This window comes from Pteronotus mesoamericanus, unplaced genomic scaffold, assembly GCF_021234165.1.
Source record: "Pteronotus mesoamericanus isolate MK-2021 breed Mesoamerican mustached bat unplaced genomic scaffold, CSHL_Meso_final scaffold_533, whole genome shotgun sequence".
In the NCBI taxonomy this organism is placed as follows: domain Eukaryota; kingdom Metazoa; phylum Chordata; class Mammalia; order Chiroptera; family Mormoopidae; genus Pteronotus; species Pteronotus mesoamericanus.
The window spans coordinates 2,591,279-2,605,115 of NW_026555320.1; the positions used below are offsets into that span (position 1 = coordinate 2,591,279).

A 13,837-nucleotide genomic window follows, 5' to 3' on the forward strand; every position below is an offset into this window, starting at 1 on the left:
CAGTGAGGGGCAGACAGAGAGATAATGTAAACATCCTAGGCTACTCAGAAACATGACTGGAAGTGTTAAAAGATAAACTGAGGCACACTACAATTTTTAAGAGTTTATTTGAGCAAAAATCGATTGCCATCGGGCAACACTAAGCAGGAAGTGGTTAGGAGTGCTCCCCCTACAGGAGCTGGGGGATAGGCTGATGCAGAGAAGATGCAGAAGCAAAGAAGGACGTTCTTGATTGCCTGTAGCCTACAGGCTCGGAGGCTGTTTGTGATGGGTTGGCCTTAGCAACTGGATTCAGTGAACTGGAGACGTTTACAAGCTTACGTTTGGGTTTGCTTACATAGGCCACCAAAGCATTAGAGCCACCTCCATCTAGTGGCCTCCTTGCTTCACTCATTCAACACACTGCCCCCAGGCTTCCAGCAGCCAGGTCCATAGCTTTTACAACCACAGTACCTCCTTCCACACTCACAGGCTGAGGACCTACCCCGCCTGCCTTCAGAGTCCCAGGATGTTTGAGCTGCCAGCCCGAGGGGACTCGGTGACCTGGGTGTTGCTGACCCAGCAGCCACTTGTCCTGCAAGGCCCCTTTGGGCAGTGGAGAAAGCTGTGGGCCTGAGGGAAGCCCAGCCCAGCCCCCAGAGTGAGACTAAGGTACCCTCGAGATGTGCAGAGCTTGAACTCCTCACCCCCCCACCACCACATCCAAACCCCGCACCCCAGCATGCATAGGCCAGCCTTGAGGGACCGTGGAGACAGTCTTCCTCATGGCCTGAGGGAATCTCAAAGAGTCTTCCTCTACCTTATAGGGGAAACTGAGGCAGGAAAACTTTCTGCCCCAAGACACCCACTTTTTTAAAAGAAACTTTTAATTTTGCCATAGTTTTAGATTACAGTAGCGTTACCAACACCATTCAGAGATTTCCCATACATGCCTCAGCCAGCTTCCCCCACGGTCCCCATCTTCACTGCCACGGAACACACATCAAAGCTGAATAGTAGACTGTGGTGTGTTACTATTAACTGGACCCCAGGCTCCACTTGCGCCCCACCAAATTGTCTGTTAATGTTCTTTCTCTTCCGCGATCCCATCCAGGATGCCACACTGCATTTAGTAAACGTGTCTCCCCAAGCCCCTCTGATCTCTGACCTTGTTCATGACCTTCACAAACTTGAGGAGTACTGGTCAAGCCTCCTGTAGAATGTCCCCCGATCTGGGTCACTGACATTCGTCTCATGATTAGACTGCGGATGTGGGTTTTTGGTGAGAACAACTCAGAGGTAGTGCATCCTTCTTGTCACATCCTATCAGGGGTGGGTGACATCCCACAGCATCACTGGTGGTTAAGTGGTATCTCTGTTCTTCATGAGTCCAGCCCCCCCGGAAGGAGAGTGGCAGGAGCTAAACGAAGTCTTACCTCCTAGAGAGGGGATATCTACGTATGTTATCTGGAATTCTTCTGTAAGAAGATTTGGCTTCCTCCCCTATTTATTTATTTATTTACTCAATCAGGTATTGATATCAGCATGAATTCATGTATATTTCTTTTATACTTTGGGTTATAATCCAATACCATGTTATTTATTTTGTGACTCAAATTGTTCCCACTTTGGCCATTGGAAGCTCTTTCAGGTTGGTTCCTATGTCCCTTTGACTCGCCCCCATTCTTTTTTTCTTTTTTTTTTTAAAGCATTTCATGATTTTCCAACAGTATAAGATGCTCCAGGCTCATCTTGTATTTTTCTGCCCCAGGCCTAGAATCAGCCATTTCCCCAAGGAGCCTTCATTCCTTTTATTGGAGAATGGTATTTAGAAACCAAGATTTGAGCACTGGGTGTGCGTGTTGGCACGAGGCCCTCTGAGCAGACAGAGCTAGGCAGTGAATGCATCGGTGATCTACGTAAATCATGGCGACAGACGTATTTTCTTGTTTCTGTGTCCAGCCATGTATACGAGTATACTGAGCTTCATACTGATGTCTGCAATTCTAATGCAGTCTTCAGCATTGGTTCTAGCCTTCCTTTCTTGGGCACCTGTAACTTCCCTCTCCTACAGTGTGAAGAACCTGGCCCACCTTCTATCTTCCGGTTACTTGTTTGTTCAACCCCAGCACATCTGTGAAGCATTTCAGAATTGGTAACCTGTACCCCTCTGGAAAACAAACGTACCAATTGGAGCATATTTACAGTTCCTTTCATCTTTAGCCTCACACCCTCCAGGAAAAACACCGTTTTATAGAGTTATTTAGATCAGCCCCTTTCGCAGCCCCTTCAGTGTGGTTAGGCCTTGCATCTGTATGAAGTTTGTGTCTGTTACCAGCTTGTTGCCTCCCAGCTCTGCCGAATGCATCCTTCCCCAGGAGCGCTGAGCTGGAATCCAACTCCTTCTCCTTATAGGGAGTGCGATGGTAAACTTCCCCCGTAGAGGGCGCTGTGGGAACGTTGCAGGGGGAAGGGGCCCTCCAGCCATTTCCAGTGGGGGCAGGGGAAGGGAGGCGTGGGCCTGAGGACCCGCCCTGGGTGGTCTAGCGTGGGGAGCGGGATCTGGTGATAAGTAACCTCTCCTACAGCGCCCTCAACACGGAGGCGGGAGCCCTGCTCAGCCTGTGAGCTCCAGCCACCTGCTGTGTGCTGGCACCCAGATTCTCTCCCCAAGACCACGTTGCCTGCGCATAGCGGCCTGCGGCTGGGAGAGTCGCATCTTCACCAGCTGCCACTTGTCCAGACGCCCCCTGGTCAGGCACTCAGAAGGCTGTCCCCTGGTCCCCAGTGAGCAGCTCTGCTCTCTGGTGGGCTGACCACATCCTCCTCAAAGAGACCTGACCGCCTTCCAAGAGTGTCCTCCTTTAAGCACTGTTCCTTGGTCCTCAGTACAACGTTGTTTGTTTACACCCTGCAGTTACTCTTTCCTCACAGTAAGCAGTGCTTCACTGACTCCCCCCGCCCCCAGGAGCCCTCCGGCTGCCAGGGAAGGTTGGCCTCCGCCCCAGAGGCACGTGTCCTCATTTAACAGAGCAGCTCAATGATGGCACTTTGGGACCAAGGCCAGTGGGGTGAGAAACGCAGCCTCAGGCGGGTGCTCTGGGCCCCTGGGCTGGTGGCGGCAGCAGCGGGCTGGTTAGCCTCCCAAATCCCAGCCGGTGAGTGTTCACTTGGGCGCTGACCAGAGATCCCTCCTGGTGGCTCTCCCCGGCTTTTCCGTGTGTCAGTGAGAGTGCGTCTAACGAACGTCTCTGGACCAGGTGAGCTTCTCTGTGGCAGGCCGGTCCCAGGACAGGAAGCCACAACCCCAGCCGTAAGAGGGCAGGACCTATAAGGAAGCTGGGCTCCAAGGGGGCCCAGTTACAAGCTTTCACTCTCTGGAGGCCAGTGTTCTTCGCTCCCTGAGCCCCCTCTGCCAGGGGACACTCACGGTGGCCTGGAGAGTGGGCAGCACGCACGCCACCAAGCCCGAGCCAGAAACACTGTATCAGGCCACGGCCGCCATGCAGCCATGGGCTCTCTCGGGGCCCTGAGGAATGGCCTGGCTGGGTGCCGGCACCAGCCCACAGCACAGAGTCTGGAGCCCTCGAAGACCCTCTAATCCTCCCCTCATCGTACTAACCTGTGCTTTTAATTGATTGTAAAATACTTAAAACATACATGAATCCAGAAAGATTGGACAATCGGGCTCAACTTCCAGCTTAAGAAATGCCCCTGTGGTTGATGCCTCCACGCGGCCCTTCCTTGATCTCATCCTCCCTCCTTTTGTTGAGAATCTCCTCCTGTTTTAGGGCAAGGGAGGGGCTCCCTCAGGGGGACGGAGGATGGTGTTCGGTTCCGTTCTTCACATAACTGGGACCACATTGTGTATACCCTTCAGAAACTTGAGTTCTTCGCTCAAAACTATGACTGTGCGCTGTGTCCACACTGACATACCTAGCTCTCGTTCAGAGGTCGGCAAACCTCTTTCGGTGTGGCTTCATTGTCTAGGACATGAAAAAAAAACTGTGTAAGATTGGAATTACCTTTCCTTGACTGCTTTGTAGAACTTACCTAGAACAGCCTTGATCACGTAACCTAGACCCAGTTTTTGCGGTTTTCTTTAAAAATTATAGGAATATTGAATTAAGTCCATTTTAATGTTCTATAATTTCAAGAAGAGATTCATTTGCTCTAGGTTTTACTTTAGTTATGTAAAAGGTATTTATGTTATTTAAATTTATTGTTATAAAGATCTCTAAAGTAGAAAGCAAGACACATACATTTGTCACACATGGAACTGAAAAAGAACAAATATGGAAAATATATTTTTAAAACTCAAAAAAATAAAATAAAGAAAAGAACCCAGTTTTTTAAACGAAGGAAAGCTTTGACTCAGTACTTCACAAATGGGAATATCCAAATTGTCAGTCAACATTATAAAATGGTGCACAACCTCAACAGTCATTGGGGAAGGATAAATTTAAATCATAGAGATATCTCCACCTGCCCAAAGAAAGGCTAAATTTTAAAAGAATAACGCTACCAAGTGCTGGTGAGGATTGGGGCAACTGAAACGCTCATACACTGGTAGAAGTATGATCACTTCCAGAACCTGGTGTATCTAACATGCGCACACTCAGTGACCGAGCACGTGTACTCTGTTACGTTCCCAACAAAAAGGCATATAAAGGTGAACAGAAACACATGTCTAAACATGCATAGCCCCATTATTCATAATAAGCAAAACTGGGACCAACCTACAGGAGCCACGAAAGTACTGTGGCTAAATACATTGTAATTTCCATTCAGTGGAATATTCAGGATTGAGGACGAAGAAATCACTGCAGCGTGGAACAACGTGAATGAATCTCACCTACGTGCTATTAAGTAACAGAAGCGTTAAAAGGTAAACTGAGGCATGTTAAATTTTTTTTTCCCCAAGACTTGCACTGACTGGTGTGGCTCAGTTGGTTAGGCGACGCCCTACAAACAAAAGGTCACCAGTTTGATACCTGGTGAGGGCACATGCCTGGGTTACGGGTTCGGTCCCAGGTTGGGGCGTGTGTGAGAGGCAACCGATCAACGTTTCTCTCTCACAATGATGTTTCTCTCCCTCTCTTTCTCCCTCCCTCGCCCTCTCTCTAAAAATAAATAAATAAGATCTATAAAAAAATGTTTTTCAAGAGTTTGTTTGAGCATTCATTCATTTGAGTCAGCCAGCACCAAACCAAAAGCAGCGAGGTGTGCTCCAAAAGACAGGAGCTGGGGGAGAGGTTTTCATAGAGAAGACACAGACGCTGAGCAAGGAAATCATTTAATTGGCTCTAGTGCAGCCGCTGCCTTATTTAGGAAAGCCCGGTTGGCTGCTCCTGATTGGTTGTTCCTAAGCTTCCTATTCTCGGATCCCAGTGCATGAACTCTGGCTTAGCTTTGTTTGCTCCACTAGATTGCCAGGGCATTGCAGCCACCTCAGCCTGATAACCTTTGTTTAATTACTGTAACAGCAGCAGGACTCAAAAAATACATACAGTTTGATTTTATTTCTGAGACATTTTTTAAAGGCAAAAGTAAAACGTCAGTTAGCGTTGCACACACAGGTGGTAACTGTAACAGCAGAATAAGGAGAGTGGCTCCTTCTAGGGAAGGAAAGAGCTTTGATGGGACAGGACACTTCAGGGGCTTCTAGAATAATGGCAATATTTAATTTTTTTTAACATGGTGATATTTCTACAAGTATTTTCTTTATTATTATCCTGTCTGTATGTTGCATAAAACATTTTTGGGGGAAAAAAAAAGTCACATATTAAAAGCCAGCAAAGACAGATACGAAAGGGATAAAAATATATACAGTTAAAAACAAGTCAACAGGCCCAAAATGGAGCCTTTTATACTAAGCCCACAGCACCGAACTGAGACTTAATTACTGACGTGACATGGCACATTTGCTTGTTTATTGGACTTTATCTCTCCTTTCGGAATAAAACATGCACTCTGTGAGGGTAGCTCTTTGTTTTATTCACTGCTGGATCCCTAGTGCCTAGAAACTGACACTAATTTTTTTTTTTGAATGAACGAAAGAGCTTAATGGTGTCTGTGGAAGTCTCTTCCCCTATCACATTGGGAGCAAATGATGGACCCTCCTAGTGGTGTCGGCTGGCACCTTGTGACATCTTGCAGGTTATCGATTGCGGGATGGACACGGAGGTGGCAGGCCCTCTGCTGTCTGGGAGAGACTCAAGGGCCCTGCAGGAAAGGTGATCCAGAGGGACCACCTGAAGGGGCCAGGCCACCCTCGGCACAGGACATGGAAAGCACTGGGAATGGAGTGGACTTGCTCTCCTGGAATGTATCCACCCGTCCCCAGATTCCAGGCAGCTTGGCCCGAGAAGGCTGCAGCATCCCTTACGGAGAAAATAGGTACATTAGATAAGCTGCAGTCAATGTGAATCAATCAACAATGTATACTACATGTCTTTGAACAGAAACAGAAGGTTATATTTTGGTCAGTTCATAAAAATGCTGTTACCAGGGGCCAGCAGGGACCTAACTCTATTTCCTCCAGAAGCAACGAACCATTGCCTTCCCGGGCTTAGGGAAACGAGGCAGCACCTCAGCCCTGTTTCGGGGGCCACTTCAAACAACGGAATCACCAACAAAAAGCACAAAATTCAAAACCATGGCACAAACAGACCAGGAAACAGACTGTTGTGTACAGTGTGAGAGGTGAAACAAGAAGGCAGACGCTGTCTTGTTCCGTCTCAGTGGGGACATGTGTGTCAGGCGACTCCGACTGTCAGCCTCCCTGGGCATGTCCCAGGCTTTCAGAAACGGCCTCCTGAAGGTGACGGCGGGGCCCAGCGGAGCCCTGACCCTGTTCCAAGGAGAGCGGCCCCTGGGTTAGATCGTGAGCGCGGAGGGACGTGCCCCAGCCCATCCCTTCTACCAGCCCCAGCCCGGCAAAGCTCACCCCCCCGCAAACCGGTATCCACCCCTGTGCCCTAAACCAGAGCCCTGCCGGTCCTCGACACGCCTCCCCTCTCTGCTGCTCCCCTGCATGTTCTAGCACGGGTGGCCTGGGAGGGGTCAAAAGCCATGCCGAGCAGCACTAGACAGGCCGGGCCACAGTGTGGGGAGCAGCCGGGGCAGCACCAGGGCCCGGGAGGCCAGGACGCAGGCCGTTGTGTGGCCCAAGCGCAGAGGGGCTGCCAGGCCGATGGCCCGGAGAGCGTGGGTCTTTCCCCAGGAAGGAGTCATCACGCGGGCCAGGGCCGGGCGGTCTGAGGCTGGGGCCGTGGGATGTGGCACCCGGGGTCCTGTCCACCCTCCCTGGGCTGTGTGTCTGCTGCTCCTCTCTTCCTCCTCCTTGAACTTTTCCTTGACAGGGTGGGGGATGGTGGAGCACTTTGGGGTGAAGCCAGTGGCCTCTCAGCCAGGCAGGGACCTTGTAGCCACATCTGGGCACAGGGACTGCACCAGCTTCTGTCTCTAATGGGTAGAAGATGGGGCTTGGGAGTCGCCCTGGGCAGCTCAGAGTCTGCAAAATACCATCCCTCAGAGACTGGGCATGAGAGGGGATGTAAGGAGCTGAGAGCAGGGTGCAGGGCTCAGGGGAGGGCCCCGTGGCCGCCCTGCTTTGCACGTCTCCCCCGCCTCAGGGTCACAGCAGCCCAGTGGGTAAGGGTTTCAGATGTGAGAACTGGAAGGAGCAGCGCGGGCTGCCTCCGTCCGCCTCCGCCGCGCCCAGGGCTTCGGGGGTGGAAACCGGCTCCCAGGCTGAGGGGAGGTAACAGCAGAGCCGGGCTGAGATCCGTCCTCCTGACCTGGGGTCTGGAGTGCTCCTGGGGTGATATGTTGATGACTAGAACCATGCATTCCATGTCTTCCCTGTGGAACCCCGTGCTGTTCTCTGACCGTGGAGCCAGACTCAACTGACCTTTGTCCGTGGGACAAAGACTTGGTCCACAGCCCCGTCCAGGTACATAAAGGGGAGCGGGTGTGAGCCCGGGCTCTCTAAAGTGGGAACCCTCCAGGGCTGCTAGACATCTGCCAGAGCCCAGAGACCCTGACGCCCCCAGCCTACCATGCCGGCAGCCACGGGTCTGAACATGAAGGCGTGGCAGAACGTGTTTCAGGAGTTAATTCAGGAGGTGAAGCCGTGGCACCCATGGACCCTGACACTAGACAGTAGCTGCGTTCCCAACATCCCGCAGCCGGGGTGGTCGCAGTACCAGCAGTGGGCCTTTGCCAGGTGAGCGGGGGAGGGGATGGTACATATTCCAGAAAATTCTCCCTCATTTCTTACTGTGTATGCCGCTTACTTTTCTTATTCCATTCATGCTTGCTGGCAAACGGAAGATTCCAGGAAGAAAGGGGCCCATCGCCCAAGAAGCTTTAGCTTCATTGAAGATTGTTTTCTTATTACACGAACCCCTGCAATAATCCAGGATCGGGCACTGGCGTGGGCAAAGGCCTGAGATACAGAGAAATGGGGCTGTGAGAGGCGAGGGCCAAGAGCCATGAGGTCCAGGGGAGCCGGGGGAGCGGGGCGTGGAGCACAGGCTCCCTGCCTCTGGGACCTGGGGTCCACCGCAGAGCCCACGAGAGAAGGGCCCCGTGTGCCGAGGAGACCCACTGGGGGAGGAGGCGGTGGGCGCGGGGGCCGAGCCACACGCAGCCCTCCTGCTCCTCTCTACTCTGAGCTAATGGAACCGTCAGAAAAACAGGGCCCTCGGAAGACCATCCAAAGTCTCGCCCTCTCTTTCCCAGGTGCGAGGTCAGAACCCGCGGGATGGGGGTTGCCCACCTGCATGGAGGAAGGGGCTCCGGGGCTGGTTGCCTGCCCACTGCCCCCTCCTGGAAGAGGGTCTGAAAAGAGGAAACAGAGCTCTCTGCTGTTTTCCCAGGCCAGCCGCTGGCGTCAGAAGCAGCTGAGCAAAGTCTCCACTCTTTTTCTGTTTGTTCCATTTTGTTTTTTGAGGACTTTGAACTCTGGGCTGACAGCCCCGCGGAGCAGCAGGGCCCAGAGGGGGCGGGGGCTGCAGCTCCCCTGGCCCCAGGAAGGTCCTCTGGCCCGCGGGGGTCAGAGCTGCCGGGCATCTTCGCTCCATTTCATCCTCACGCTCACCCCATGAGGTGAGACTAGAATCAAGATACAGAAGGGAACCCCAGTCAGTGTGGCTCAGTGGGACAGACATGATCCCAAAAACCAAAAGGTCACTCGTTCGATTCCCTATCAAAGCACACGCCTGAGTTTCGGGCCAGGTCCCTGGTTGGGGGTGTGCCAGAGGCAACTGGTCGCTGTTTCTCTTGCACACTGATGTTTCCTTCCCTTTCTCCCACCCTTCCCCACTTTAAAAATAAATACATAGTCTTTTAAAAAAATACAGAAGGGAAGCCTTGACTGACTCCTACCCAGCCCCCTTTGATTGACCATCCCAGGCTCCAGGGGCTCCTGCCTCAAGGCAGGCCAAGGCTGGGCGTGGCTGCTGCGACAAACAAGCCCTGAAATATCAGTGATGTAACGTAACACGTGGCCCCAAGTCCACCGAGGCGCAGGAGGAGAGAGCTAGGGGGTCCTTCAAGGGCGTCAGTGCCAGGTCAGGGGGCATCGTCTACCACTTCAGCCACATCCCATCAGCCACCTGCTCACATCACCCCAGCCTCACTGCGGGGGAGGGGTGGCTGGGGAACGGGAGGGAGGGCGAGGATAACTTGGTGAGCACTATAGTCCCCGCCATGGAGCAGCCCTCTCCTTTCCCATAATTCCTTTCCTGGTGCTGCCATGTGCTTCCCTGCCCTCTTCCCTCCCTCCCTCTGTTCTGACAGGTATTTGTCCAGCTGCCTTAGCTCAGAAAAATGCCTTCCTCCTTGCTGGGATAAAGGGCCGTTCTTTTGTACCCTGTTCGAGACCAAGGCATGAAGAGTATGAAGTGTTTCGGGCCACTTGGAGCGATGAATTGGGTTGGAGGGAGGCAAAAAAAGAGAGCTGGACGTGGTGCAGATTCGGCGACCCTGGGCGACTGAGAGCAAAGCAGTACTTTTCCCTAGGACCCTGGAGCTTTTAGGGTGCCTCCCTGCCCTGGAGTTCCACGCCTCAACGTCTTCGTCTTAGGGAGCAGCTATAAAAATGTAAAAATACATACATACATACATACATACATACATACATAAATACATAAATATTTAAAAACAGAGACCCAGCAGCTTATAAACAACAGAAAATTTTTGCTCGGAGTCCTGGAGGCTGGAAGTCCAACATCAGGGTGCCAGCCGGGCAGGCAAGGGCCCGCTTGTGAGTCGCAGGCTTCTGGTTTATCCTCACACGGCAGAAGGATCCAGGGAGCTCTGTGAGGTCTCTTTTGTAAGGGCACTCATGCCATTCATGAGTGGCACAGTGGAGATAAGAACAAGGGACTCGGTAATTTCTTCCCCCACTGACCCATGACCCCTGCCCAGCCGTGGCTCTGTGATGGCGGTGCCCCCTTCTTTCCTCTGGCACAGCCCACCATTTGGCCAGGTTGAGCCAAGCTGAGGGTCTTGTTTTCTGTCTCCACAGGTTCAAGTGCTCCTCATGCTCTCACAGCTGGGCCTCCGCCCAAGTTCAGGTCCTTTTCCACATGCACTGGAATAAGATAGAATCCAAGGGCCAGGTGAAGATGAGGGTCTTCACTCAGAGATGTAAGAAGTGCTCTCGGCCTACATTTGAGGTGCCTGAGTTCACGGAAGAGAACGTGTCAAGAATCCTGAACAACCTGGTGCTCCGAATTCTCAAGAACTGCTATCGAGAAGGATTTAAGTCCATGGAGGAGATCCCTACCATCAAGGACAGCTCTCTCGAAGGGCCCCATGACGTGAACAACTGCGAGGCGTGTCTGCAGGGCTTTTGCGTTCAGAGTAGGTTAGATCCAGCCAAACCGCCCCCCATGTCCCCATCACTTCCCACAATAAGCTCACCTAACGCCAGGGTACCCCTCTATAAGCTGCCTCCTCCTCCAAGGAGTAACACCACAGGGGACACAGCGACAGGGAACACCAGGGTGAAGAAAGGAAAGGTACTTCCCACCCCATGGGTTCCTGAGCCCCCACTGGCTAGGAATCCCAGAGTAAACACCAGCTACCAGGTGGAGAGGGTCATCCACGACTACTCACCTGAGAATTCGTATTCCCCCCTGGTCCAGGATCGCAGGCCCTGCTGCTCAAATGTTTGTTGCTATAATTCAAGCATTTGTTGCTGTTTAGTCATTCTAATCATAATTGCGGTCGTGTGGTTGTCGTTATTTTCTAAAACCACTCTGTGAATTTCAAAAGTATTGTGCTAAGTTTAAAAAGTCAGACCCACAAAGTCATATATTGTATGATCCCATTAATGTGAAATATTTAGAATAGGTAAATCCAGAAACAGGGAGTAGATTGGTGGCGACCAGCAGCTGGAGCAGAGGGGAAGTAGAAGCAACTACTTAATCTGCCCAGGTTGTTTTTGTCGGGGGTAATGACAAAAACGTTCGGGAATGAGAGAGAGAGGGTGGTCGCACAACTTGTGGATGCACTAAATGCTAATGAATTGTCCACTCTAAAGTGATTACTTTAATGCAAATTTTAAGGGTTAATGTGAACTTCACCTTATTTTTTTTAAAAAAGTGCTGAAATTTCATTCATTCTCTGGAGAACTGAGGGTCTATGGCTCACAACACCATTTGGAAATCTCAGGAAACCCCGGAGCCTTCTCACCAGGAAATTTCACCAGACCCTAGGACACCAGTGTGCGGAGGCACTTACTGGCTGAAGCGCTGGGCTGGAACTGCCAAGGCAGTTCCCGCCATAGCAGGGTGCTCGGCGCTGAGGGGTGAGGCAGGACCAGCTGTGCGGGGGTGGAAGAAGCCTTAAAATGCCATTTAATTCTTCCTTCCACTTTGGTATTTCTTGCTGCATGTTTTATAACATATGTTAATACATTTGCAGAATGATATAGTGATACACTGTATAAAGAAATAAAGCTACATGCATTTGAAGTGTATGCTCAGTTTTTCATTGACGGGGTTGCGTGATTAAATACATTGGGGGACCCCTGTTCTGCAGGACCAAGTGCGGACCACCTCTGTGCAGGGGGTCCCACCCGATTTCTGAAGCCAAGTAGCTTTTCAAAAAGGCTTCTGTTCCGATTCCTGAGGATAATTTTAGGGCTCATTCTCACATCATTTTTACCGGGAAATATGCCTCCTTCAGTTTATGTGACTAAAATTAAAGTGATAGTTGTTTACCACAAATTCTTCTTTTCCCTCCCGCCCACCCCCACTCCATCACCTGCCCCTCCCCATCAACTCTGGTCACCCCCACAAGCACAGGGCGGCCACCCCCCGCCCCGCCCTGGCCGCCCCTCTGCAACCATCTCTAGCGCTTGCCATTTTTCAGAGCTGAAAGTCTATATCCATTCAACAACTCACCTGTTCTCCCTCCCCCTGGCCCTGCTGACTGCCCTCATTCTTTCTGTCTCAATACCTTTGACTACTTTAGACACTTCATATACTTGAATTACATGGTATTTGTCTTCCTGTGTCTGGCTTACTTCACTGAGCATAATGTCCTCAAGGTTCATCTATGTTGTCGCATGTGTCCGAATGTCCTTCCTTTTTTAAGGCTGTCGTGTGTATAGACCACATTTTGCTTATTCACTCACCCATCAGTAACTAACTCGGGTAGCCCCACCACTGGGCTTGTGAGCAGTGCTGCTGTGAACACCTGTATAATTATCTCTTTGAGACCCTGCTTTCAATTCTTTTCAATGTACAGGGTGGGGCAAAAATAGGTTTACAGTTGTTTGTATGGGAAATAATACAATAATTAATAAATAATCATATAAGGATAAACTCCATGCTTCACATACTCACAACTGAAAACTTACTTTTGCCCAACCCTGCATACTCAGAAGTGACATTGCTGAATCCCACGGTATTTGCATATTTAATTTTGGGGGATACCACCAGTTTCCCATAACAGAGGCACCCTTTTACAGTCCCTCCGACAGTGCACAAGGGTTCCAATTCTCCACGTCCTTGCCAACAGTTTCTGTTTAAAAAAAAAAAATATATATATATATATATATACACATATATATATATAATAGCTCTATCAATGGGTGTGAGGTGATTATCTCAATGTCTTCAATTTGCATTTCTAGAAAATGTGATTTTTATGATGCAAGCTTACCCTTCAAAGAAAGTATCGGACATAATATGCGTACATCTCAGCACAGAGATAATTACTGGGAACACTAGAGCAATGTGTGGATAACTTCTTCAGACTTGCTACTCATTTTCAAACACTTGAGTACAGTCCACACATCCGTACTAGGCAAACTCCAGGGACTTAACACATAATAGTGGGACTGAAGAGATACAAGCATGTGTCGGCGGAACAAGCACGTAAGGAACCAAGTAGGGCCCAGCAGCCCGCAAACAGGCGGACACGCAGTGACCAGTGAGGCACGGAGAACGTGCTGGGTCATTAACACATGCCTCGTGCAGAATTTTCAGATCTCTGTATTTTCATTAAGATGCATATTCTACTTTAGAATCTTTCTGTATTTTTTATTAACATGAATAAACTAAATAGTATCTCTACAAGCATTGTATTCAATAATATATTTGTGTGGGGTATTACATAACATGAAAGAGTATCAATGCAGTACTTTTTATTTACTTATATGAACACCAAGACAAGATTTTTGCACAAAAGTCTGGTTTTATTGAAATAAAATTTACGTAAGTTCTAGACAGTCAATTGGTATGAAAGCGCCCATTTTCCCCCTTTTCAGATATAGTTTCCATTTGACCACAGATAGCATAACCTTGCCATGAAATAAAATGCCAAAATCATTCAA

At 50.1% G+C, this 13,837-nt stretch overlaps 1 protein-coding gene across 1 annotated transcript; it reads left to right on the top strand.

Annotated features, from left to right (window-relative positions):
- The first annotated feature begins 7,953 nt into the window (after positions 1-7,953).
- RTP3 (receptor transporter protein 3) lies at positions 7,954-11,949 on the top strand. The gene is made up of 2 exons (XM_054594813.1): positions 7,954-8,209; positions 10,517-11,949. Exons 1-2 carry the CDS (start codon positions 8,043-8,045, stop codon positions 11,256-11,258), a joined length of 909 nt encoding a protein of 302 aa, XP_054450788.1. The 5' UTR covers positions 7,954-8,042; the 3' UTR covers positions 11,259-11,949.
- The last annotated feature ends 1,888 nt before the right edge of the window (positions 11,950-13,837 follow it).